This window comes from Mirounga angustirostris, unplaced genomic scaffold (genome assembly GCF_029215605.1).
Source record: "Mirounga angustirostris isolate CCGP_5_RB_7025 unplaced genomic scaffold, mMirAng1.0.hap1 SCAF_13, whole genome shotgun sequence".
Lineage (NCBI taxonomy): Eukaryota > Metazoa > Chordata > Mammalia > Carnivora > Phocidae > Mirounga > Mirounga angustirostris.
In genome coordinates, this window is record NW_026991721.1 from 85872882 (window position 1) to 85898800 (window position 25919).

Sequence of the window (25919 nt, forward strand, 5' to 3'; positions counted from 1 at the left end):
AGACCAGGTGTCTGCAGGCTTGGGGGCCTCAGGAAAGACAGCGGACAGGACCCCCACGGGAACCTGTGGGACATATCTCCTGGAGGCTTTCCTGATTTGTTTTACCCCTTGGGATGTGGCAGTGGACCCCCTGTATCAAGAGACCCTACCTCTGTCCCTGGCACTCATCTTCGCATGCATTTGGGAAGGAAAGAAGCCCCTGTGGTTGCCAAGCACTGTGCTTTATGTATGATATTCCATCGAATCGTCTAATCCCCCCAACGACCCCGTGAGTTGTATTATGCTCATTTTGCTGACGAGTTAAGCAACTTGCCCAGACACACACAGGCAGGCTATGGCAGGGCTGTGCTCGTCCAAACTCGGCCTGAATCAGCAGCGCATGCTCTGCTCTGTAATGTGGCCATCAGGCCACCATAGTCGCGGAGATGAGAACAGATGTGGGTGGGGGGCTCTCCTTCCCTTGTCTCCCCGGGGCCCCCTGCACTCATGGGAGGGAAGGAGGTCAACTAGACAGGGCAGGTCACCCGGGGGCCACTGATGTTGAAGGATACTCAGGGGAGGGACCAGATCAGCTGGGTCACCCCCTGATCCCTCCACAGTAGGTGGCAGTGAAGGCACGGGGGGACTGTAAGGCACAACTCTCCTGTTTGTCCCCACATCTCTGACCTGACCCCTCCTTTGTGGCCTCAGAGTGGTGCTCTTCCCCCAGAAACTCAGCCGGTGTTCTGCTCCCGAGCCCAGCACCAAGGGCAGCATGACCTGCGAGCCCCCAGCTCTGCCGCAGGCTTCCTGCATCCTGGCTGTCCTTGGCCCCAGGGGCTCCCTCGGCTGCCACCATATGCTGCCTGGCCAGGCTCCAGCTCCCAGCAGATGGCCGAGCAGCCCCCTCCATGCCAGTCCCCGGAGCCTGTTCGCACCCCGACCAGGTCCCACGGGCTCCGGCCGAATGAGAAGGTTTGTGGATGCCCCATCGGAGTTTCCCGCACAGCAACCAGCTTCCCGAAAGGTGAGGAAGTCTTGTTTGGCCATCTTTGTGACTAGCCCCTGAAATCTCAACACTTAAGATTCATAAGTGAAAGACCTGAATCGAACACCGTCTGCATGAAGCTGGGTGCAGCATCTACGTCTGTTAAATGGGATTGGCGTGGTTCTCCGGTGTCGCTGCAGAAATTGGAAAAATACATATCATTTTGAGCCTGAGTGAGTTTTCTACAAGTGCTCAGTCTACCGGGTGACAAGAAGAGAGGGAAAGGGGAAGAAAGGGAGTAAGAAGCAGGGTGCAGGGTTCTGCGGGAGGGCTCCTCTCCCCAGGAGTTCAGGCAGGAGTGGTGGGACCTGGGCCTCGTGCTCCTGCTGGCCTCGGGCTCCCTGGAGCCCTGCACCGATGCCTTGGCCTTGAGCAATGGTGGAAGTTCCTGGCTGCTGGCTGCCCATGAGACTTGAGAGCTGAGCAGGGAGGTGCCGGGCCGGCCATGAAGAGGGCATCTGCTTGGGCCTATGTGGATGCAGATGGACTGGTTTCGGCTCGTCCCCTGTTCACTCAGCCAGCCTTCCACAGGGAAGCTCAGGGACAGCCTTCCTGGGGCGGGGGGGGGCGGGGGGGCGGGGATGGCAGCCAGAAGAGCTGCCCTCACAGGTCTGGGGTATAGACACCTCTTCAAAAAGAGGATTCTGTGACTTTGAGAAGCCTTGTGTTTGGGAAATCACAGAGTGATTCATGGCATGTAGAGATACCACGAAGTCCTACTGTGAAGAAGCCTGTGCACCTTGTTTCACTGTATTTCTCCAAGTTATCTGATCACAAGACTCTTTTTGGGTAGACACATGCCCCAGGATGTGGTGGGGCAAGATAGTCTGTCGAAAACAAGGGCCAGCTTTGGGGTCCCCTGCCTTCCCAGGCATCCCGGCTCTATGACTTACTCTTGGACGAAACTAGACTGATAACTTGCCTGTCTGTGCCTCTGTTTCTTTATCTGTAACCTAAGGAACATCATCTTACAGAGAGTGGGAAGGCATTAAGTGCGATACTGTTTGTTTAAAGTTTAGAACTATGTCCAGAAGTTAGAGGGTTCAGTAAACATTAGTTGTTGTTATCAGTCCATCTTGATTGAATGACAACACCCCTCAGATCACAGTTAGAGATTGGGCTGGATGAGAATCCCAGGATTCTCAGGCACCAACTGCCATCTTCTAGCCCTGGTGGCCTAGGTTCCCAGCACGTGGGAGAGTTCTGTGGCCAAGGAAGATAAAGTGTCTTACCTGTTGCCTCCACCATCCCTTCTAGAATGACCACGACTTCAAACTCCTCCTGATCCAGCTGGGCCCGAGACATCTCCCAGAAAGGGCTCTTCTCGTTGATCTCGTGGGAGATGATGAGTGGAGACACCAGGAAGAGACGGTCATCCCCAGTGTCGAAGCCCACATTGATGTCTGTCTGGTTCAGGGGGATGAACTCCCCTTCTTTGGTCTGCCGGGACTTGATGAGCTTGGCACGGATGGAGGCCTCCACAATGTGGGAGTTACGAAGGTCACCCACCCGGAACATGAGGCAGAGCTTCTCGTCCCGCATGGAGATGACTGCATTGTTGGAAAACATGAGGGTCTCTGCTCTCTTCTTTGGCTGACTGATCTTAACAAACATGCACCCCACCATGAAGGCATTGACGATGGAGCCGAGGATGGCCTGGACCAAGAGGAGTATGATCCCCTCCGGACACTTCTCTGTGATCACCCGAAAGCCATACCCGATGGTGGTTTCTGTCTCAATGGAGAACAGGAAGGCAGACACAAAGCCACTGAGGTTTTCAACACAAGGAATCCACTCCTGGTCACCAACATGGTCCAGATCACCCCGGATGTAAGCGATCAGCCACCAAATGAAACCGAAGAACAGCCAAGTGATGGTATAGACCATGGTGAAGACAAGCAGGTTGAAGCGCCATTTGAGGTCCACCAGGGTGGTGAAGAGATCGCTTAGGTATCGGTAGGTTTCTTGGACATTGCCATGGTGGACGTTGCACTTGCCACTCTTTTCCATGTAGCGCTGGCGGGGCTTCTTGCCTTCTGCTAGCAGGCGAGTACGGTCAGTGGCAATGGGGATGTAATCACGGGCCTGTTTGGGGATCTTCTTTGGGTCCCTGGGAGTGACCCCAATCTCCATATCCTGGTTCATAGCATTCCTAGAATCACCAGCCATAGCTGGGATGCATTGAGTTAAAAAAGACATCATCAGTGAAGGGGGCTGTGCTGATTCACAGAAACACAAGATTTCAAGGTCACTCCTGCCTCTGTGCTCTCAAGGGTCCTCATCTAGTGCACAGTGGAGCCTACCGCAGAGTCCTCAAGGGCAGGGACTGTGTTTTTTTTTTTTTTTTATACTATTTGCTTGTATCCCTGGCACCTCCTACAGATTCTAGCATATAATAGCAGCTCAATAGTTGTTTGTTGAATGAATAAATACGTAGGTGCAAACTACACATGGTGTTGAAAGGATTTAAGAAATCTGGGAGCAATTAAAAAATAATAATCACAACAATTTATTAAGTGCCTGCTCTAGTCCATGCAGTACATCCAGACTGTCACTTGTTATCACAGCAACTGGTTGGAGTTGGAGCTTGATCTCCAGTATGTAAACACTGATTGCTTATGCATCATATTTATTTCTAGGAGTCTCTCTCCTTCCATTAGAATGTAACCTCCACGGGGCACAGGTACGTCTGTTTTGTTCCCTCATACATTCCAAATACCCAGAGGGTAGCCCAGAACATACTGTATACTCCAAAAGCACTTGTTGAATAAGTGAATGAATAAATAAAAAAATAAATAAGAGCCCCAAAAAGGTGGATGGTTAAGTGATAACCTGGGCCACCAAACACTTACCTGGCAGAGTGGGTATCTGGATTCTTGCTCACAGGGCCCAGAGCCTGTGCTTTCTTCTTTATATCTCCCTGTCTCCTTTCTTTATGTCTCAGATCTTAGCAGCAGACAGAAAGGAAAAGGCAGTGAGTGTCTGATTCACCATGTGGTCACTCCTACTGTCTGAGGGGAGGAGTCTGTGGCTGTCCAAGCACTTACGAATATGACAAATCGCTGTGTAGACCCACCATTAAAAATCTTGACACAGTAATTCCCTGCCGTCTAAAAACCTGAAATGGACAAGATATTAATGCCCCTGAGGTTTTCAAAAGGGCTATAAACCTATATGTGAAATCAAAAACAAACAAATGAAAGCCAAACTCACAGATACGGAGAACAGATTGGTGGTTGCCAGGGAGAGGGTGTACGGGGCGAGCGAAATGGGTAAGGTGGTCACGAGGTACAAACTTCTAGTTGCAAATGAAGTCCTGGGGATGTGATGTATAGCGTGGCTATTATAGTTAATGATACTGTGCTGTATATCTGAAAGAAGCCGAGAGAGTAGGTCTTCAAAGTCTTCATCACAAGAAAAAATTGTAATTATATATGGTGCCAGATGTTAACTAAACTATAAACTATATTTCCCAAAATATACATATATCAAGTCATTATGTTGTATCTCTTAAACTAATACATTACATGTCTGTTATCTCAATAAAATGTCTCAATAAAAAATTGCTTTTCAAAAAGCCTGTACCATGTTTTGGAGTATATGCCACACTTTAAAGAAACACCCAGACACCTGCAATGGTCCGCTGTTTTTCAGATATTCCGCTCACTCCCACTGAAAATACTTTAAGACTCTGATGCAGCTAGGAAAGACCATGAGAATCTCCACAGCTAATAATCACAGCTTAAATTTCTGAGCGTTCATGAGCCAGGCACTGTGCTAAGAAGTTTATATCCATTAGCTCATTTATAATCCTCACAACAAAGTTATTAGAGAAGAACGGCTATTATCCCTCTAATCTTCAGGCAAAAACAACGAAGCTCAAGTAGTTAAGTGGCTGAGTTAGGGTTTGAATCTAGGTTCATCTGCTCCAGCATGGGGTCTCACAGTACCCACCACACAGTGGCTTGCAGACATTGATGTTCTGTGGCTCCTGCTTAGACTGATGAGCTGCTCGCTCCAGAAAGTTCTATGAGCTTCGAATCCTGGGGGAATTCCTCAGGGGATGCCATTACTCAGCCCTTCATCTTTACAAGCAAGTTTGTTTTGATTTCACAGGTAGTTCCACTCCTTGGAAACAATGAACCTGATAGAACAACCCGGATGAATGTTCTATAAGCCATGAAGGAAGATTTCCCCCAACGTGGAAAGTCAGAAGATCCTGGCATACCTTTTTCTTTGCTACCTTGGTAGTTGTGACAATTTCAAGGTAACCTTTAAAATATCATATTGAAGGGTCATCTGAAGGGTTGTTTGTTTCAGATGTCTGTTGGCCATTTCCCATTCTGCACAGGGCCACCTGCTCCCCGCTCCCTCACATGGCAGTTACAAAGATAAATGAAATGAGGAGCTGGATGCTTGATGTTGCTTTGCAGAATCCTAAGCATGGTTTTGCTTTGCCCCTAGGTTGGAGACTGTTTACTGAGAACTCAGGGATGCCCAGAAAGGGTGAGAAATGCTGTTACTCCCAATGCCCTGGGGGCTCCTGGGAACCCAGCTACTGGAACCCAGAGAGAGGTCTGATCGGAGGGCTGCCCATGGACTCCCCAAGCCACTGCTGTTGGGCAGGGCAGACCCAGTGCTGGCCAGAATGAGTCACCGGCTAGGGCACCTGGCAAAGCACATTCTCCTGCCCTCATATCTTCCAGAGAAATAGCTTTTCTGCTGATTTTCTGCACTGTTTCCTTCTTTATTTTTGAATATACTTTCATATGTTCTTGTAGGAGAAAGCCTTGCCCTGTACTAGAAACAGAGAAAGGTTTTCTAGGACACCTCAGTCAAGACCAGAGAATTTTTTGTGTGTCCAGCAGACAGGGTAAGGATTCACTTCTGATTTGAGATTGGCATCCATCCTCCAAGTGTGCTAGAATCCTTGGCAGAAGTTTTTCCTCGCTCAGCCCAGGGCAAGATCTGGGTTCTAGGATCAGCTTCTAAGAAACGTGTTCTGTGACCCAAGGAAAAACCGTCTTCATTTTATTTGCCTCAATTTACTCTGCTATAAACCCCAGATAATATTTTCTGCCATTCCAGCTCTGGGGGCCATTATGAGGATCTAGGGAAAGACTATATGTATGAATACAAACATAAATATAAATATAAATGTAAATATATATTCATAAACACTCCTTGAAGTGAAATTTAATGCAACGCCCCATTAACCCCCGTTTTAAGGATGAAGAAAGAGACATAGAGCATCTAAGTCAAGTATCAAAGGCCCCAGTGGGCCGCTTCAGGGCAGGCATCAAGCTGACTGGTGTAGAACCTCTCCTCCCCAGATTTCTTCCTAAGAGTAAGTGAAATGCCCACTCTAGAAATCTTGGCCGCCAGTGCTGTGGGCCCATAATATCAAAAGAATTTTCAGGGACAATGGAGATGAGCTTTTGAATCAGATTTTCAAGATCTGTTCTATTCATTTAGGCACCCATATTCAGCAAGCATTAGTTGAGGAACTGCGATTGTCCAGCTTCTGTGCTAAGACCTGGAGATTAAGCAGTGATTAAGCTGAATGCAGACCCAGCCTTTGTATAGTTTATAGTCTAGCACCGCCCCCTCTGAGCCCAGGGGTCTGAGCAGAACTGCCTGTGGAGAGAGAGGTGGGGGGAAAGGCTTTGGGCTGGAGGAGGCAAAGCCAGTATGAGAGCTTCTCCCCGCAGGACCCGGGGAGGCACCGACAGGAGCAAATCCCACTCAAGCTCATCAAGCCTGGTGTTGCTATTCATCTGGAACCCTCTCCTGTGTCTGAGGATAAGAAGCTGTGCCCGGACATGATTAAAACTCTTGGGAAGACAGAGCCTGAAGTCCAGCAAAGTGGTTTAAACTCTTTGATATAGAAACACAAATGGAGAAAGAATCAAAAGAGGCAAAATCAAAGGAAGTTGTATTTTAGGTGATGCACGAGTGAATCTGACATCCTTTTAAGTGGACCTCTGTGTGAAGAATTCCCAAACACCCCCGCCACACACACACACACAGTGAAGAAAGCCCTGTGTCATGGAGTGGGGGGGCTTTTTCTAGAAAGTCAGGAGCCGTGGACGCAGCATCTTGATAGAAACTGCATTTGGAAATCAGCAGGGTTTCCTGAAGAGAGCACTGGGCTGGGAGTCTTTTTTTTTTTTTTTTTTTTTTTGAGAACGAGAGAGAGAGAGAGAGAGCCTGCAAGGGGGTGGGAAAGGAGGGGCAGAAGGAGAGGGAAAGAGAGAATCTTAAGCAGCCTCCACGTTCAACGCCCAGCACTGAGCCAGATGTGGGGCTCGACTTCACACCCCTAAGATCATGACCTGAGCTGAAATCAAGAGTTGGATGCTTAAACGACTGAGCCACCCAGGGTGGCTTGGGAGTCTTGTTTCAGACTCAGTTTCCCTACTGTGAAAATGAGGACAGCAGACATCCTTAACGATTTCTTCCTTTCTCTCTTATATTTGCTGGGTCAATGTCTGCTTCCCAGAGTTTTGGGATATGGGATGAGGTTGAAGGAAGGGTAGTGGAGGAGAATATACTCCTATCTCAGACTAGATATTTGTATGCTGTTCTGCAGGAATCTATATGGCTGTACTCGTTGTTAAAATATGAAAACACTCCATGGTGGTTGCCCCAGTGCCCTCAAGGACCTTCAAGATTAGCAGGAAGTATTAAAGGTGTTATCAAGGGCGTATGTGCCAGGTGTGGAGAAGGCACACGCAGGGAGGCAGAACTCTAAGATGCCCTCACAATTCCTGCCCCCCGAAATAGACTCCCTATATATGCCCCCAGACCTGGGGATGGGATACTCACTCCCATGATGAGCCTATGTCACGGCCCAGCTGACTTGAAGAAAGGGAGACCTTCTGGGGTGAGCCAGACCTAATCAGATAAGCCCGGGAAGGGAGTGGGCTTTCCCTGAAGTAGGAGAAGCTCTTTGCTAGCTGTGGAGATGGACAGGGGCACGTGGCAAGGAATGTGGGGACCTCTAGAAGCTGACAGCAGCCCCTCGTGACGGTCAGCAAGGAAACAGGGACCTCCTATGATCACTAAGAACTAAATTCCGCCACAGCCACAGGAGCTGGAGTTCCAAAGGAGCATGCAGCTGGCTGACACCTGCCTTTTAACCTTGTTAGACCCTGAGCAAAGAACACAGTCATGTTGTGCCCGGACTTCTCACTTAAGAACACTGAGCCAAAAACTGGGTGTTGTTTTAAGCCATTTAGTCTGGTCCTTTGCCAAGGCAGAAATAAAAATCTAACACAGAACAGAAGGGGGGACCAGGTAATAAATGATTAGGAAAGCTGACTCTGGCATCAGAGTGCCCACCTTCCGATTTCACCTTGAGCTGAGGGACTTAGGGGGAAGTTATTGCTCTAAGCCTCAGTTACTTTTTCTGCAAAATGGGGATGATGACCGCACCAACCAAGGAGGGCAGGCGCGAAGATGGAATGAAGGCGTATGGGCAATGCTGGCCGAGGCTAGTATTTATTTTCCATCCAGGGCTGGAGTTGTGGGGGTGGGGTGGGAGAGCTTCCAGCAATTCAGGAGGGCCAACTGTGGGTCAGCATCCTGCTTCCACGGCCTCATTTACTCCACGGGGAGGTGTTGTCTTATTCTACGAAGAGGGAAACTGGGGGAGAGCTTAAATAACTTGCCCACAAATCACACAGGTGCTGCGGGGACGCTCTCTAGAACCCACAGTGGTTGCAACGGACAGAATTGTTGCTGGGAGAGGAGTTTCCAGCTCGCTTCAGTCTCTATGGGATCCCCAGAGGCTGTGCCTGAAGAACTTTCTAAGAACTCTCCTGTCTGTGGCCCTTCTACGTGGACGCAGAGGCTGTTCTGGTGCTAAGATCTGGGTGATTCTCCTGCAGGGAGACCTGCAGAGGCTGCATTCTCTGCTCCTCCCCTCCTGGGTGCAAATGAGCCACCTCCCTGAGCCTGGAGGCAGGAACCAGAGGAAGAGGAGGGGAAGTGACCCAGACAGGGGTCTGTGAGTCCCTAGAATTGGGGGGTGCCTGGAGCGTGGGGTTGGGGTCCCCCGTGGGGTTCAGCACGACCCTGGCCACCCTCCCATTGCAGGTCCTGGAATGAGAGCGGGGGGCTTTCCGTGACCCCCCTTTCCTCAGCAGCCTGCCCGAGGACAAAATGTTGGAAACTGCAGTTCTGGCCTCTGCCTTAATAGTTCCCTGCCGGCCACCGCAGCTGCCCTTCCTGGCCGCGAACTAGCGGCTGGTGGAGAGCAAAACCGGACCGAGACCTGACCGGCTCCCAGTCCAGAAGTTCATGGAGGGGTTGGCTGGTGGCCCCAGCCCCCCAGAACCTGTGCCCAAACCACACTGATGGGCTGGCTCCGGCCAGGGGGCCAGTCCTAGTTTCCTGGCTTTCAAAATTACCATCCTTTAAAAAACAAAAAAACCTTAGTTCATTCTGGGGTCTGATGGCAGAAGAACTCAAGAGTAATAAATCTTTAAAAACTCATCGGGTATTTTACTTTAAATCCCAATCGTTTTGCAGCTATTATTTGTTCTTATCAACTTAGATGTGAACCTAGTCTTTAATTCCTGGATGTTTTGTGGTTTTATTTTTTGAACCCAAGTTCAAAAACTATCTGGGTGATAGCACATTAGGTATTAGGTGTGGAAGCCCATTGAAAACTGTAACACACAGATTCCTTCCCTCCTTCCTTCCTTCCCTTCTTCCTCCCTCCAATCAGTGAAGCCCCTCCCCCAAACAGTCACTGCAAGTAGGCACTCTGCTGGGCCCTGGGGGCAGGAGGAGGTAGATGAGCACTTTGCCAGCTTTCTTGTGCTTTCCAGTCACAGAGATCTTGTTAAAATGCAGATTCTGATTAGGTTGGTCTGGAGCTCCCGGAGTCTGCATTTTATCAAGGAGCTCCCAGCCTTGTTAATGCTGCTGGTCCTCTGAGTTACAAGGCTTCTCCCCTGTGGGTGCACACTGCAATCAGCCGGGAGCTGGACCCCATGCTGATGCCTAGGTCCCACACCCAGAGACCCTGACCCAGGGGATATTGGGGACCACTGCTGTATTTTCTGCCCTCTGGGAGTCACGGGAACACACAGGCAAACAATCAGTGCAGTAGACAGCGACAGAGACCAAGACGGAGTTCTTAATTTGGCTTCGCCAGGGTGAGTGAGGAAGGGTCAGGAAAGACTTGGTGGAGAAGGTACGTGGTGAGTGCAGTGAGGGGAGCCTGCTTGCCGTGAGAGGCTCATGTACTGAGCACCCTTTACGTGCCATCTCTGTGCTAGGTGACTTTTATGCATTGTCACTTTGAATACTCAAATAGGTCTGCCTCTGGGGTTATTGGTCCTCAGCCCCCTGGGGTTGGACCAGGCTGTCAGTGGGTCTGAGCCTCGGTGGGGGTCAGGCCCTGAAATGCCTGATCCAAGAGACTGCCAGAGGGACACACGCCTGGTCTGTCCCATGAAACCAGTGCATGATTTGCTGCTGTGTTGCCCGACGTGCCCAGGCTGCCCGGAGCCGTTTCCCTTTTCCTCCCGAGGGGGCTGTACCTTCCACCCACCCTCCTGCTGGCCTTCGGAGTGCCTCCTGCTGTGGCTTACAGCAGCTCCTTGATGTTTTCTAACAACGGCAACATTTGCCCCTCACAGGCACCTAATTGTTCCAAGGAGACAGGGAGTCCGCATGTCCCGGCTAACGCCTGTTCAAGCGTAATCCCCGAGCACCTCTTCCACTTCTAGAAATGTCTGTGTTGATGAATGGGCAAAGAAGATGTGGTACGGATATGCAATGGAATATTACTCAGCCATCAAAAAGATGAAATCTTTTGCAACGATGTGGCTTGAACTAGAGGATATTATGCTAAGTGAAATAAGTCAATCAGAGAAAGACAATTATCCTATGATCTTACTTATATGTGGAATTTAAGAAACAAAAGGAGCATAGGGGAAGGGAGGAAAAGATAAAACAGGATGAAATCAGAGAGGGCGACAAACCATAAGAGACTCTTAATCATAGGAAACGAACTGAGGGTTGCTGAAGGGGAGGGGGGTGGGGGGATGGGGTAACTGGGGGATGGACATTAAGGAGGGCACGTGATGTCATGAGCACTGGGTGTTATATGCAACTGATGAATCACTGACCTCTCTACCTCTGAAACTAATAATACACTATGTGTTAATTAATTGAGTTTAAATTTTTTTTAAAGGAAAAAAAAAAGAAAAAAAGAAATGCCTGTGTTTGGACACTATGGCCCCTTACAAGGAAGAGAAAACTAACCAGCAGCCACGGATCCCACTAAGAGCGATTCTCCTTCATCTCAAGTGTGTCTGCCTCTGCCAGGCGCGGGGAGAATACTTGGACTTTTTGGCTGAGCGGGGCGCGCATGCTGTGGTAACCAGAACCCATGAGGTTGGCACCAAGCTCTGCTGTCTACGAAGCTCAGGGAGCGGAGGGGCTGGACTGGCGTCTTCCAACACAGACACACTGTGATGTGCTCCTTATACCGGTCGTGTACCGATAATATACTTTCTCCCGTTTTTTTATTCCAATATAAGCTCTGCTTTAGACCTTCATTTTCAGGTTTGTGATAGAGAAAGAGATTTTAAGAGATATAACTCTCTTTATTCTGGGCAAGCAATTCTATGAGCACAACCAAACTTGCTCTGGGTTTTGGGGACACAATAGGGAGTGATGGGGACAGAGGCAAGGTGAGCTCGCGCGCTCTCTTGGGGGGGCCACTCTGTCCAGCAGGAGCTCCTTGCTGCCACACAAGAATGTGGAGGTGCTGCAGTAAGACCTTCCTCTCTCTCTTTTTCCAGAAAAGCTAGAAGTGAAGACTTTTAAACCTGAATTTTTTTTTTCACCATTGACCACTATTTCGACAATTCTGGGGCCGTGAGCTAATCAAAGAAAATATCCCTGCAGGTCAGATTCAGTGTGCCAGCTGCTAATTTATACTTCTGGGTTACTGAGCCAGAGGGAGGCTTTTTCCTCACATGGACACGTTGGCTTGGACTTTGAGTTCTGCTGAGCATGGTGTGAAGAGCTGTGGTAACACCAAAAAATGCTCCTCGCTAACAGGTCTTCCATGAACACAGCCTGTCAGCCCTCAGTACAAAGGAAGCCAGAGGGCCAACCTGGGACTCCCACTGCAGTAAAGAGACGGGTGCGTGGACTGGTCCCCCAGTGCCCACCAGTCTGGTTCCCATGGTCCTGACAAGCCCTGTCTCCTTGCCCACAGCCTCGCTCTCCCCAGTCCCCTCCATTGTGCAGATGGTTGTCATGACCCCTCTGCATTCCCTCAGTGCCTTGTCCTCTCCGGCTGCACCCTTTGCAAATATGCCGTAGGTGGTAGAATCCTGGACGAGCATGACAGCCCTCCATTTCCATCATGGCGCAGGTGGTTCTCAGTGGGGAGAAAGTCCAACTCTAAATGCCTCAAGGAAGGTTGAAGGAGCTCTCTCCCCAGAGGAGGGCTGTAAGAACGGGAACATGGGTCAGGTCACCTCCCAAGCTCACTTCTGGCTCAGATGTAATGGCTGCTGACCACCAGTGATTAAGGAATCCTGGGCTAACAGGACTGGGAGGCCCTGACACGAGTAGGGTTAGACCACATGTGCTGGTGTTATGCCCAGCATGCTCCTCACTCTCAGGGGCCCACAGGGGCTTGGGGAATGCATACTCATAGCTCTGCTCCAGCCTGAATGCCCCATAAAGGGGACTTTGCAGAGATCTGTCATAGCCAAAGGGAATTTTGGCACCCCTCTCTCTGGAATGCAAGGGTCTCCCGTGGCTGTGTGAGGTGGGAGTCCGTGCGCCAGGAGCAGGTTGAAGGGCTTTCATTGAAACATGGAGCCAGGGACAGGGTGGTTGGAGGGACGGGCTGTGTCAGATAGGACACTTCATCACTGCGGGTGTCCCGGCACACCGTGTCCCTGATGGCTTAGCTGCCAAGGGCTCTGCAAGAGAGTCACTGTGTCAGGCGGGTGAGGAGGCCTCAGGACTGAGGTCCCCCCCGCATCGGCCCGGCTCAGACTGCCCCTTCCTGGGGAGCTCGCAGACGCACGCATCTCCCCAGCCCAGGCATCCCGGCCTCCATCCCGGGGCGGCTTCTGTCCCTCCGAGGGGCGCCCTTGAATCCGGCCCCTCAGTGTGAGTGGGATTGTTATTTAGAGCAAAGTCAGGGTGGGGATATGGATGCAGGACTGAGGCTGTTCCTAGAGTCACTCAGCTGTTCCTAGTTTTGAGTCAGAGACACCCTGACAGGAGCAAGCCCTTTCAGGAGCATCTATCCCATCTGTGCGGCTTTCCCGATGCCCTTTACACTCATTCTGCTATTGTTCTAAGCACATGTTCAATTTGTTGCCTGTAGCTGGTTATGCTGACTTCTGGTTTTTCTTTGCAGAATAGCCCGGGAAGTGAAATTTGTGTGTGCATGCTGATGTGAAGAGGTGCCTTGTGTATCTTAACTCACTTAATCATCTCAAGTACAATGCGTCTGTTCCACAGGAAAGGGGACTGAGAGTCAGAGAAGGCAGAGAAGGTGCCGAAGGTCATGTGGCTCCCAAACAGCCGAACCCGGCTTTGGGCTGACCAGTGGCCGACCTGCAGAGCCCATGCTCTCTTGACAGCCTTCCAAGTCCAGAGCACCAAAGAGAGTGTGATCTTGTTCTGAAGTATAATCCTGACTTTTCTGGCCACATATCTTGCCCTGAATTACACATTGCTGCTGAGGTCCCTACTAGCCTGGGTCTCTTTCCTATGTAAAAAATGGAAATATCCAAGGGAATTCTGATGTTAATGAAATAGCTCCCATTGTTTCAGGAAAATTCTACCCTCCCAAATAGTAGTATGAAGCTCTTGGTTCCCTAACTTGCATTGTTCCAGGCTATGAGGTCTGAAATAAACCAGTATTATTATTATTATATGGAATTGTGATGGAATAGTAATAGTAATTGGCATCTCTGTTGGGACTCTTTCAGAACTCTTGGATTGGCTTGTGAGACTCCTGTAATATTAATCCCACTTTCTAGTGGGAGAGTTGTGGCTTACCCAGGGAGGGCACTTCCAAGATGATGACATGGTAGACGTAGCAACACTGAATGTGAAGTTTTATGTAATATAAACACCGTAACAATAGGCCTAACGGGTGGCCTTGACTTTTCTGGCTCTGCCGTGAAGGGAGCCAATCAATGCCTCCAGGAGCACCAGAAGATGAGCCTGGGGCCTTCAGAGCCTTGGGCAGCCCAGACAAGGGAAGATAATTAGCTGCTCATTCAAATTGCATCCTTGGAGGATTTGGCAATTCTAAGGGAGTAATAAAACCTCATGCATTATTTTATGGTATCTGCAGAGAAACATGTACTCTATCAGAAGGACTGCAGACTAATCCCATGCTTGCTTTGTCATTAAAGAAACAAAAATACTGATGCTTCACAATAAAGATAAAAAGCAAAGAGAGAAGGACTAAATGGTGTTTCACTCAAGGGTTTTCTTTCTTTCTTTCTTCCTTTTTTTTTTAGGAAGACAGAGTTCTTGTCTGAAATGGGAGCCGACAGATCTGGCATTTGCTGGTGGACTTTAGTTCTTTGGAGAAAATGCAGAGACAAAAAGATCATTTTGATGGTACTTAAAAGATCTATTTGAATATATTTAAGGGAGTCCAAATATTTCCAGCAATTTTTAAAAGGGCAAAATTAGGCTTAATTCAAGGTATGGAATATAGATTTGAAAGTCTTAATTATGTCATGAGTACCTTTCCAGCAATAGAACATTTCATACCATACCTAATTATTGAGGAGTGCATCTATGGAGCAGGCCTGGAAGCTTGTGACTGAGGTTCCCAACCTGTGTGGCTCTCATTTGCTTAAGATGGAATATTTCATGGCCCTTCTTGGCAGGCTGCTGAGGGGTCTGACGTCTGTTCTTCCTAATACTTGGCCATGGCTTACTGGCCACAGTCCCGATTTACCCACCCAGCCCCCTGCGGATGATGTATGAAAAATCGTGAATAAAAGGGCATGAAAATCAAATTAATTCATTTTCCATTTTCCCCACATTTGTATCTGTCTATCCAGTACTTTTCCTTTTTAAGCCCACTATCTCTTTGAAAGCGAGCAGTGCAGTTATAATACATTCTCTTCATTGTAACCCTGCACTGTGAGTATGTATTCTGCATTAAATAATAAAGGAGATTAATAATTAAATCAAAATGAGAAACCCCTTGTTTCCTGTCTACAGCCCAAGGGACAGATTTCCTGGGCTGGTGCCAATTTATCAACGATGATTAGAGGCTAGGAGGCCAGAGAGGTACAGAGAAGATGGCAACAAGAAAGCAGGGTAATGTGAATACGAATGTACTTATGTACAAGTGAAAAGATGGGATGGTGATAGAAGGTGAGTGGATGGGGAGAAAAGACCAGAGAAACAGGGCACAGTAGGTAAAATCCCAATAATTAGAGTTGAAACCTATTGGGGGTTCACCCTACACCAGATTGCATTCTAAATGCCTTACCTGTATTAACTCATTTAGTCATTTCAGAAAAGGCATAAGATGGGTACTGTTTCCCCCATTCTACAGATGAAGAAACTGAGGCACCAGAAAGGGTGAGCCAACTGCCCCAAAGCTGGTATTTACATGGATTGAAACCCAGGCGAACTGGCCCTGGAGTCACTCTCAAAGTCTAAGGACAAGAAAAAGAGAATGCCCTAAATGCTCCAATAAAGAGGAATGAGACAAATCTTATGGGAGAATGAATGAAAAGGAAAAGCCAGTGAGAGTAAGAAAAAAATACAGTCAAGAGAATTAAAGAATTGAGAGTGAAAGCAGGTCAAGAAACAAAGGATGGAATGAAGACAAAGTGAAAGTCAATTAGTCAATGGGGCATCAGAAATGAGCATTGGGAAGAAGAAAAAAAAGAACAGAGAATGGGATCTATCGAAGGGAGTATGTCATTGAGCACGTGTTGTCAGACCTCTCCTTTGCAGTCTTATATAACCTTCTCCCCACCATCTCAAGGTAGGTGTTCTTATACCCATTTACCAGAGGGTAAACTGAAGGTCTGAGAAACTAAGTGATATGCCCAAGTTCACACTGTTGGTTCATGGCAGATCAGAAAGAATTGTTGTTAATGACAAAACGTCGATGCAAGAAATCAAAGAATATCTAAACAAGTGAAGAAATATACTATATTCATAGATTGGAAGATTCAATACAGTGAAGATGCCAATTCTCCCCAGACTGAATATGCAGGCTTAATGCAATTCTTAACAAAATCCCACAAAATTTTTTTTGTAGATGTAGAGAAGATTATGCTAAAATTTCTGCAGAAAGGGAAAGGAACTGGAATAGGTGAAACAATTTTGAAAAAGAATAAAGTGGAAGAAATCAGTCTACTGAACTTTAAAACTTGTTATATAGCTAAGTCTATGTGGTAATGGAGGAGAGATAGACACATAGATCAATGGAGCAGAACCCAGAAATAGACTTTCACAAATATACCCAACCGGTCTTTGACAAAAGTGCAAAAGGGATTCAACGGGGGAAAGACCATCTTTTTTTTTTTTTTTTTAAGATTTTATTTATTTATTTATTTGAGAGAGAGAATGAGAGAGAGAGCACATGAGAGGGGGAGGGTCAGAGGGAGAAGCAGACTCCCCGCCGAGCAGGGAGCCCGATACGGGACTCGATCCAGGGACTCCAGGATCATGACCTGAGCCAAAGGCAGTCGCTTAACCAACTGAGCCACCCAGGCGCCCCGGAAAGACCGTCTTTACAAAAATGGCACCAGAACAATTCGATATCCATAGAAAAAAAAAGTGAACTTAACTAAGCCTCAAACCTTATACAAAAATTAACTCAAAATGAATCATGCCCTTAAATATAAATGATACAGTTATACACATTTTAGGGGGGAAAAAAACCCTGGGAGAACCTTCAAGATCTATGGCAGGCAAAGATTTTTTAGACCTGACACCAAAAATCTCATCCATAAAAGGGAACACTTATAAATTGGACCTCATCAAAACTAAACACGTTTGCTAAAAAAGACCCTGTTAAGATGAAAAGACAAGCTCCAGAGTAGGAGAAAATGTTTGCAAAATCACATATATGACAAGGATTAGTCCCTTGCACTATAAGGAACTCTCAAGATCCAACAGTAAAACAACCTAATTGGAAAATGTGTGTAAGACATGAAAAGACATTTAGTCAAAGAAAACATATGGAGAGCAAACAGGCACATGGAGAGATGGTCAATATCATTAGCCATTAGGGAAATGCAAAACCACATGAGCTATGTTGCACATCCACAGGAATGGCAACAATGAGAAATAGTGACAAGAGCATACATTGGCAAGGATGTAGAGAAAAAGGATCACTCCAAATTGCTGATGGGAAGGTAAAACAATGTGTCAGTTTCTTAAAGAACTAAACATAATTACCGCGTGAACCATCGATTGTACTTCTGGGCACTTATCCCAAATAAATGGAATACTTATGTTCATGCAAAAATCCACATACATGTATTTAGAGCAGCTTTAATCATAATAGCCTCAAACTGGAAACAACAAACAGATATCCTTCGAGGGGTAAATGGTTGAACAAATTCAATAACCACACTGAAATATCACACACATACCCTTGGATGAATCCCCAGAGAATTATACTGATTGAAAAACTCAGAGGTTATATACCATATGATCCTATTTATATAACATTCTTGAGCTGACAAACACTATAGAAAGGAGAACAGATTCAGGGCTGCCAGGGGGTAAGGAAGAGGTGGGGCAGGAGGGAAGTAGGTTAGGCTATAAATAAAAGGGCAACATGAGAGATCTTTGCTGTGATGGAAATGTTGTTTTATTGTGTGAATGTTTAAGGGAAAGAATTAGGGGATATCCACACAGATGGAAGGAAGGACCAGCGCAAGCAGAGGCTGGTCTTAGGGGCCACAGAAGCTCCCTCCTTGGGTTCCCTCCGTGGGCTCCCTCCCCTCTTGGACCTCACTGTTTTTTTGATCCCCCTTGGAAAGCCTTCCCTGGTCCTCCCTGGCCTTCCTTTGGCCCCTTTGCCTCTCTTCAGTGGGTCTTATCCCTGATCCTGTAACATATCCGTGGGCACGTCTGCTTTCCTCAGTCAGTCCTCGGAGAGAGTGCCAAGGTCGGGCAGGCAGGGGGTGTTAAGGACCCAATCCTGTAACACAGGTTCTTACACACGGTCTGGCCTGTGGTAGGAGCTCCATTCCCATATTTAAAAGAATATGTGAGTGACTTTGAGGTTCGTCCGATGAAGGGCACTTTCCAAAGTGACTCAGGCAGCCTGAGTGGGGCTGTGAGGCCTGCATCCCTTGCTGTCTGTGGTAGCCCGGGGTAGCTGGCTGGCATAACCTTTGTTTGTCAGGGTCTCCTGCACCTGGGCCCCCGTGGGACCTGTTATCCCTGCTGGATGGCCAGCTTCCCGGAGCAGAGGCAATACCTCGTCTCTGTTGCTCTTCTGCCTCTCCTCCTGGCCAGACTCTGAGCATCAAGCACTCAAGAGCGCCATCTTGGGAGGGACAGACTCTGAGGGCAAAATACACAGGACACAGGGTCGGCCCCTGACGGCATTTCTCTGCTCTACTTCCTCACCCTCCTTTTCCTTTATGAGCAGCAAGAGATAATTCAGGACGATGGCATTAAGGCCAACTGATACTCAGGTAAGGAGCCTAAAATGTGAAAGAGGATGTAGGGATGGGCACACACCTAGCCTCCAAAACCAGGTCACAGGAGACAAGGAGGAGAGTCTGAAAGCTTGTCATGTTCTCTCCTTCCCTCCACCCTCCATTTATTTCCCTTTTGACTCCCCAGCCTTGGCCCCTAACCTCCCTGGCCACCAGATGGGTTGACCCTCGGGGACCAGGAAGTGCTGTGGCCACCTGACAAACTGGTCGGATGATCCCTGACCTTTGACCCTCAGCCCGTTCTCGTCTGGAATGATAATGGAACTTAACATTTACGCACCAGCCAGGAGCTCCAGGGTCATGTGTTAAAGGTTTGGCTCTGACATTTAACTTAACACGGTTGTTGGCAAGGGTTGCTGCCATCCGGGGCTCTGCGGACTAGAATAGCTCCCTTATCAGAATGTCAAGGTAGGAGGAACTAGATAAGCTTGCGGCACTGGCAGGAGCCATGGCTCCGTCCCTCGGCAGCCAGGGTCTCAGGAAGGGCCAGCTGTCCCGTCCGTTTTAAAATAATCCCAGAGAAAGCCACCCTCAAGTCTCTTAGAGAAATACATTCAGGCATTTTTTTTTTTTTTCAAATGCCACACCGCAATCCTTTGTGTTTGAACTCCCATGTTCGAACTTATTTTGTCTTGAGGAAAAACAGAAAAATCCCTCCATGGCTGACAACGGTCTCAAAGCACATCTGATGATGGACCCTCTCTTGGAAACCAGCTCTCCGTGGCCTGATCTGTAGCTCAGACACAGTGAAAAGTTGAATCTAAAAATGGCTCCTTCGAACCACCTCATGGTTTCCTCCTTTCTCCCCATGGTACCCCCCCCAACACCCCAGCCTAAATATTCAATCAGTATTGCCCAGAACATGTAAGCTTTGGTGCTCATGCTCCGAAGTGTAAAAGCATAACCCTGTCTGAATGATCATGTTCCAAGATTTTCAAACATTAATTACTCCTGCCACATCCTAAGCAATCAAATAAATCGCTGTAGAACTGATTTAAAAACAAGAAACAGAGTAGATGCTATTTACAAGGACGCGAGTGCACAATAGACCCATCTGTGGCTTGGACCACAGAAGGCAGTGAGAACCAGGGTATCTGCAGAGCAAGTGGGACCTGGAGAAGGGGGTGCTCTGGTTGTCTCTTCCCTGCTGTGGGGTTACCTCCATCACAGGCGACTAGGCAGCCCTAGAGTCCCCCGCATCCCTGGCCGAGAAATCCAGGCAGGCACTGGCAGACAGCCCCACAGGGATCTTGCTATGCAGTCCACCGGGGACAGCGGGGCAGAGAACATCTGTGACGGAGCCACATTGACATCTCTGCTGGGCCCCCAGTGGAAGAGCTTGGCTCTGCTCAGGATGTGCCCGCAGACTGGGGGGTACCCACGGGAGACTTCTCCCTGGGGAATCCCAGTGAGCTTTGACTTCATCCTCAGGGAAGGCAGCAGTGTCCCGGACAGCCCCCTCTCTCTGCTCACACGTCCTCCTGTCCTCCTCTCCTCTCTTCTAGCGGCACTGCTTGCTGGACGGAGTTCATTCATTCTCTGTGTACTGCAGGAGGGCTCCTTCAAGAAGCCTGTGAGGTGGCCCAGCAGGTTATAGTGGCTTTTGGAGAGGACAGGAGAAGTCTGGTCCCCTCTCTGTCCGAGAGCTAGATAGGGTATCTAGAACAGGGCTGAGGTGACCTAGGGAACACTGTCCTTCCCTGCAATGTGAAGACGAGCTCCCTACCTGATGTTTCCCCTTTCGGCGGTGGCCCTGGTGCTGTTCTGATCATTTAGGCTGACGTAACAATTTATTATCCACCTCATAATTAATAAATGGAGCCTGGCAAGTAATAAACACCTAATAAACGTCCCAAAACATTCCTTCCAAGGTAAAAGAAGGTTGTCTTTTTCTCGCCTTAGGCTGTAAGTCTCGATTCTGTGAACTTAGTTTCAGATTTTTTGGGTCCAGGACGGTTAAGGGGGTGGGATGAGGTGAGGTCGGGGGAGGGTGGGAGGAAGAGCAGGAAAAGCAGTGGATGGAAGAAGAAGAAACAATCCCATCACATACACAAAATGCCCAGTATCACACAGTTAGCATTCAATAAATGACAATTTCTTAATATTATTGCCAAGAAGCAGAGTGAGGCCATCTCAGGGCAGATCAATAGTTTAAAATCCCAGGCAGCCTGGGGCGCCTGGGTGGCTCAGTCTTTAAGCATCTGCCTTCGGCTCAGGTCATGATCCCAGGGTCCTGGGATCAAGCCCCACATCAGGCTCCCTGCTCCCTGCTTTTCCCTTTCCCACCTCCCCGCTTGTGTTCCCTCTCTCGCTGTGTCTCTCTCTGTCATAAAAATAAAAAAATCTTTAAAAAATAAAATAAAATAAAATCCCAGGCAGCCCGACAAAGCTTTTCATGTCAGAGTCCAACCAAGGGCCTCTCCCTCTAGCTCCCACGCCGTCCACCCTGCTTGGTCCTTCTACCAGATTCGAGGGCACCCCAGGGTCTCATCCAGCCAGCTGATGGGATTTACGCCTGGCTTGGAGGAAAAGGCACAGATTTGGGAAGGTCAGCGCACCTTTCAGGGTTAGTGTTTAATAGTGGAAAGAGTCTGGCTTTGAAGTCAGAGGACAAGGGTTTAGAGGATAACAGCTCTGCCATTCTTCCTGCTCAGAACTCTAAAGCTACGGTCTCATCTCTAAAGCTGGTGAATGACCTCCGCCCCACAGGACTGGTGTCCAGATGAACTCATCCGAATGTGTCTGGCTCAGTCCTTGGTTCCATAAATATTAGCTGTTTTTCACTGCCTCTCCCGCACATGGAAAAGTGCTTTGTGGACCAGAGAGCCCGATGAGACAAAGGTATGTTTTGGAGTCAGACCCAGGTGAGAATTTCACTTGGAAGCTTTGTACCTCCCAAAAGTTACACAGCCTCACCAAGCTTGAAGATGCAAAAATCTGTTCTATTAAAAGGATCCAAAGAGAGCAAAGCACTTGGCGCATTCGGACACAAAGCCAACATCCCTGTGCCGTTGATCTTCTGGTGGTGGAAAGGGGCTCTCGGAACAGGTGCTGGGCTAACGTTACCCGACCTGATGTGTAGGCTAGGCCCTGGAACTTTGCGGGGGAGGCCCGGTCCCACTACGCTGAGGCTGCTCCCCAGTCCTGGGAGGAGGGGGGACAGCCCTGTTTGACGGGAAGCAGAGACAGTTCTCCAGGGAGACACATGGATTTGGGAGAAGGGGAAGAATGATGGCCTTTCCTATTCCCTGTCCCTACCCTTGCAGCCAGGACTCTTGGCCTTTCTGAACAGTTGGAAAGATGTTTAAAAAGAGATAGAGAGGCATGCAGGAAGTGACCAGGAGGCAAGGAGGGCAGAAATAGCAAGGCCACGTTTCCAATTTGGCCAGACTTAGAAAAAAGCAAGAGTAAGCTGAGGTCAGAGGCTCTGAGGGAGCTCGCCGCCCCACTCCAGCCCTCTACACCCCCATTTGGAGGCAGGCCTGCTACCCAGGGGAATGATGCCCCCCACCCCCCACTGCCTGGGCCTCTCATACCAGGCAGGGGGGTTTCAGGGCCCCCAGGGGTACCCCAGCTCTGGTACCAGCACAGCGCGTTTACAGCTCTCTGAAGGCTGAGCTTCCAGAGCCCAGGACGCCTGCAGGCTCTGGGGAGCTGGGATTTCCTGGCTGAACTTTAAACTGGCCCTAAGCCCTTCACTGTCCCCATGGGCTCCCATAGTGGCAGGTGCCTGGCAAAAGCTAACTGCCAGGGACAATGGGCTCCTTGAGAGTGCCCATCCTGCCTTCCAGAACCAGTGAGCTGGGGAGAAAAGGAAGAAGGAAAAGAAGACAACTTACTTGTTGAGATCGGAGCTGCCGGGTCCCACTGATGCTAACTTCTGGACCTCCCTTAGAGGCGGTGCAGGGGCGCTCAGGGACCTCGAGGGGACTCTCCAGCCCCAGCCATTACCACAGCCTCCGACTCTGCCTAGAGCTCCTCCCTGCTGTGGGGTCCTGTGGCCAGAGGCTTCTAAGCCATCCTGTCCCTTCCTTCGCCAGCCCCTCAGTCACTCCCTTCCTCCTGCAGCGGGAGGCTCTGCTCACGCTCGCACTCTCTCTCTCCCGCTCTCCCTCTCTCCCCCTCCTCCCCTCCGCCCGCTTCTCTCTCCCGGCTCTCCTCCCCTTCGCCCCAGTACAAACGACTCTCTGTGTAATAATGTGTAATAACCGACTTAAAGGGCCGCAGGCAAAGGCGGGAGGGGTGGTTCTGGGGCCGCGGCTGGTTCTGAATGAATGGGGTCCGGCAGGGGGAGAGAGGACCGGAGGGGAGGGGTGGGGTGGGGGTTCTCCCCTCCCTCGCTACCCCCCTCCCTGCTAGCCCAGGGCGAGTGGTACTGGGGCTGCTTCTGGCCCTGCAGAGGCCAAGAATGGAGATCTGTGCAAGTGTGTGTGTGTGTGTGTGACATGCACCTGTGTCTGTGTGAGCGCCTGCGTGTGCATGTGTGTGTGCACCCGTGTCTGTGTGAGCGCCCGCACGTGCGTGAGTGTGCACCCGTGTCTGTGTGAGCGCCCGCGTGTGTGTGTGTGCACCCGTGTCTGTGTGAGCGCCCGCGCGTGCGTGTGTGAGTGTGCACCATGTCTGTGTGAGCGCCCGCGTGTGCGTGTGTGCACCATGTCTGTGTGAGCGCCGCGCGTGCGTGTGTGAGTGTGCACCCGTGTCTGTGTGAGCGCCCGCGTGTGCGTGTGTGCACCCGTGTCTGTGTGAGCGCCCGCGTGTGCGTGTGTGAGTGTGCACCATGTCTGTGTGAGCGCCCACGTGTGCGTGTGTGAGTGTGCACCCGTGTCTGTGTGAGCGCCCGCATGTGTGTGTGTGCACCCGTGTGTGTGAGCGCCCGCATGTGTGTGTACACCTGTGTCTGTGTGAGCGCCCGCGTGTGTGTGAGTGTGCACCCGTGTCTGTGTGAGTGCCCGTGTGTGCATGTGTGACATGCACCTGTGTCTGTGTGAACGCCCGCGCGTGTGTGTGTGAGTGTGCACTGTGTCTGTGTGAGCGCCCGTGTGTGCATGTGTGACACGCACCTGTGTCTGTGTGAGCGCCCGCATGTATGTGTGTGCACCGTGTGTGTGAGCGCCCGCATGTGCGTGTGTGAGTGTGCACCCGTGTCTGTGTGAGCGCCCGCATGTGTGTGTGCACCTGTGTCTGTGTGAGTGCCCGCGTGTGCGTGTGTGAGTGTGCACCGTGTCTGTGTGAGCGCCCGCGTGTGCATGTGTGACACGCACCTGTGTCTGTGTGAGCGCCCGCATGTGTGTGTGTGCACCGTGTGTGTGAGCGCCCGCATGTGCGTGTGTGAGTGTGCACCCGTGTCTGTGTGAGTGCCCGCATGTGTGTGTGTGCACCTGTGTCTGTGTGAGCGCCCACGTGTGTGTGAGTGTGTACCCGTGTCTGTGTGAGCGCCCGCGTGTGCATGTGTGACACGCACCTGTGTCTGTGTGAGCGCCCGCGTGTGTGTGTGCACCGTGTGTGTGAGCGCCCACATGTGCGTGTGTGAGTGTGCACCCGTGTCTGTGTGAGCGCCTGCATGTGTGTGTGTGCACCTGTGTCTGTGTGAGCGCCCGCGTGTGTGTGAGTGTGCACCCGTGTCTGTGTGAGTGCCCGCGTGTGCGTGTGTGACACGCACCTGTGTCTGTGTGAGCGCCCGCATGTGCGTGTGTGACACGCACCTGTGCCTGTGTGAGCGCCCGCATGTGCGTGTGTGAGTGTGCACCCGTGTCTGTGTGAGCGCCCGCGTGTGCATGTGTGACACGCACCTGTGTCTGTGTGAGCGCCCGTGTGTGCGTGTGTGAGTGTGCACCGTGTCTGTGTGAGCGCCCGCGTGTGCATACATGTGAGTGCACGCGTGTTTCGTGGGTGCGGTGGAGCAGTCGGAAAGAAGGAAGCAACTGGAAGGCAGAAATTTGGGGGCAGGGCCTTGGCCGGGCTGCGCAGTCTCTCCACCCTGCGGCATCCTCACCCCTGGCTCTCGCGGGCCTGTGGTCTGGTTGTCTGGTCGGCGACAGGTAACCGGTCTGCTGCTCCCAGGGCTCTCTGCTCACCCCCAAATGTGCTCTCCGGGGGCATGTGGCCCTTGGCTGGGTAGGAAGAGGGGGAAATGCTTCCTCCCGCTGCTCAAAGAAGCCCCCCACAGGGGAGAGCCCCTGCCTCAATGGAACCAAGGCTGAGAAGAGCAGCTGTGTTCCCTTTTGGATTCCTCCCTTCCCTGCCTGGAGGAAAGATGATTGCATGCTGTTTATTCCTCAGTCCATGGAAGCTGCTGGAAAGGCAGCGGTGGCAGATGGGGCACCCCCTGCAAAGAGAGGCCTGCTGCCTGGGGAGGGGCCGGCAAGCTTCTCGGCGGACAGGTCCATTGAGGGCAGCTCTTTGGGTTCAACACCCTTGCTCTAGGCCCCGAGTGTGTCTCCTCTCTCCCCGCAGGCCCACCTGATCAAGTGTGTGAGGTCGGTGTCCATGAGACCGTGGGCTCCGCCAGGGCAGTGACTGTGACTGTCTTGCTCTCTGCTGTGTCCCCAGCACCTCGCACAAGTGCTCAATGAATATTTATCAGTGAACACTGTCAACAACAGGGAAACTGATTTATTAAATTACAAGAAGACAAACGGTTGTCACAGGGATTGGGGTGCACCCAGCCTATGCTCTCCTGTGAGCACAGCAACATGGCGGCGTCCCGGAAGCTTGGTCTCATGAGGGCCGCCCCGGGGCTCCTGTTGCCACACAGAGCGCGACGCACACAGCCCGCTACCCAGGGTTAGAGCGCGGAGGGTCCCTGCCAGGGTTTGCATCCTGGAACCCCCCTCCTCTCTCTCCATAGAGGGGTCCATTTGTTCAGTGTGGCTGCACTCAGCCCTAAGTAGGAAATCCCTAAGTCCCCTTAGGAGATTTAGTCTGTCTTCCTGCTCATCCATTACATTTTGATCTAATGGCTTAACACTCTGAGAAGAAAGTTCTTCATTGGATTCCATAGAAAAACCATGGGATTTCTTCTGCCGAATCGGGGAGCTGGCTGACTTTGAAGCAAAATGTAGGGTGGTCTGGAAAATGTTTTGTAAGTATTCTCACAGCAATGGGGCCTTGGACCAGGAGACAGAAAACCTGGGTCCAGTTCTCCACCTAGATCTGAAAAATGAGACATA

At 50.2% G+C, this 25919-nt stretch overlaps 1 protein-coding gene across 4 annotated transcripts in view; it reads right to left on the bottom strand.

The window, feature by feature from the left end:
- KCNJ5 (potassium inwardly rectifying channel subfamily J member 5) overlaps positions 1–22847 on the bottom strand; it is a 28261-nt gene extending 5414 nt beyond the window's left edge. Inside the window, exons 1-4 of one of the 4 annotated variants that reach the window (XM_064577231.1) lie at positions 22590–22847; positions 4241–4398; positions 3880–4145; positions 2260–3198 (exon numbers count right to left, since the gene is read on the bottom strand). In XM_064577231.1, coding sequence (XP_064433301.1) covers positions 2260–3196 — 937 coding nt within the window. In that variant the 5' untranslated portion in view covers positions 3197–3198; positions 3880–4145; positions 4241–4398; positions 22590–22847. Of the gene's footprint in view, positions 1–2259; positions 3307–3879; positions 4146–4240; positions 4611–22589 lie in introns of those variants that run through there. The other 3 variants (XM_064577232.1, XM_045894701.3, XM_045894700.3) reach the window with 3 other exon arrangements.
- Between the last annotated feature and the right edge of the window lie 3072 nt (positions 22848–25919).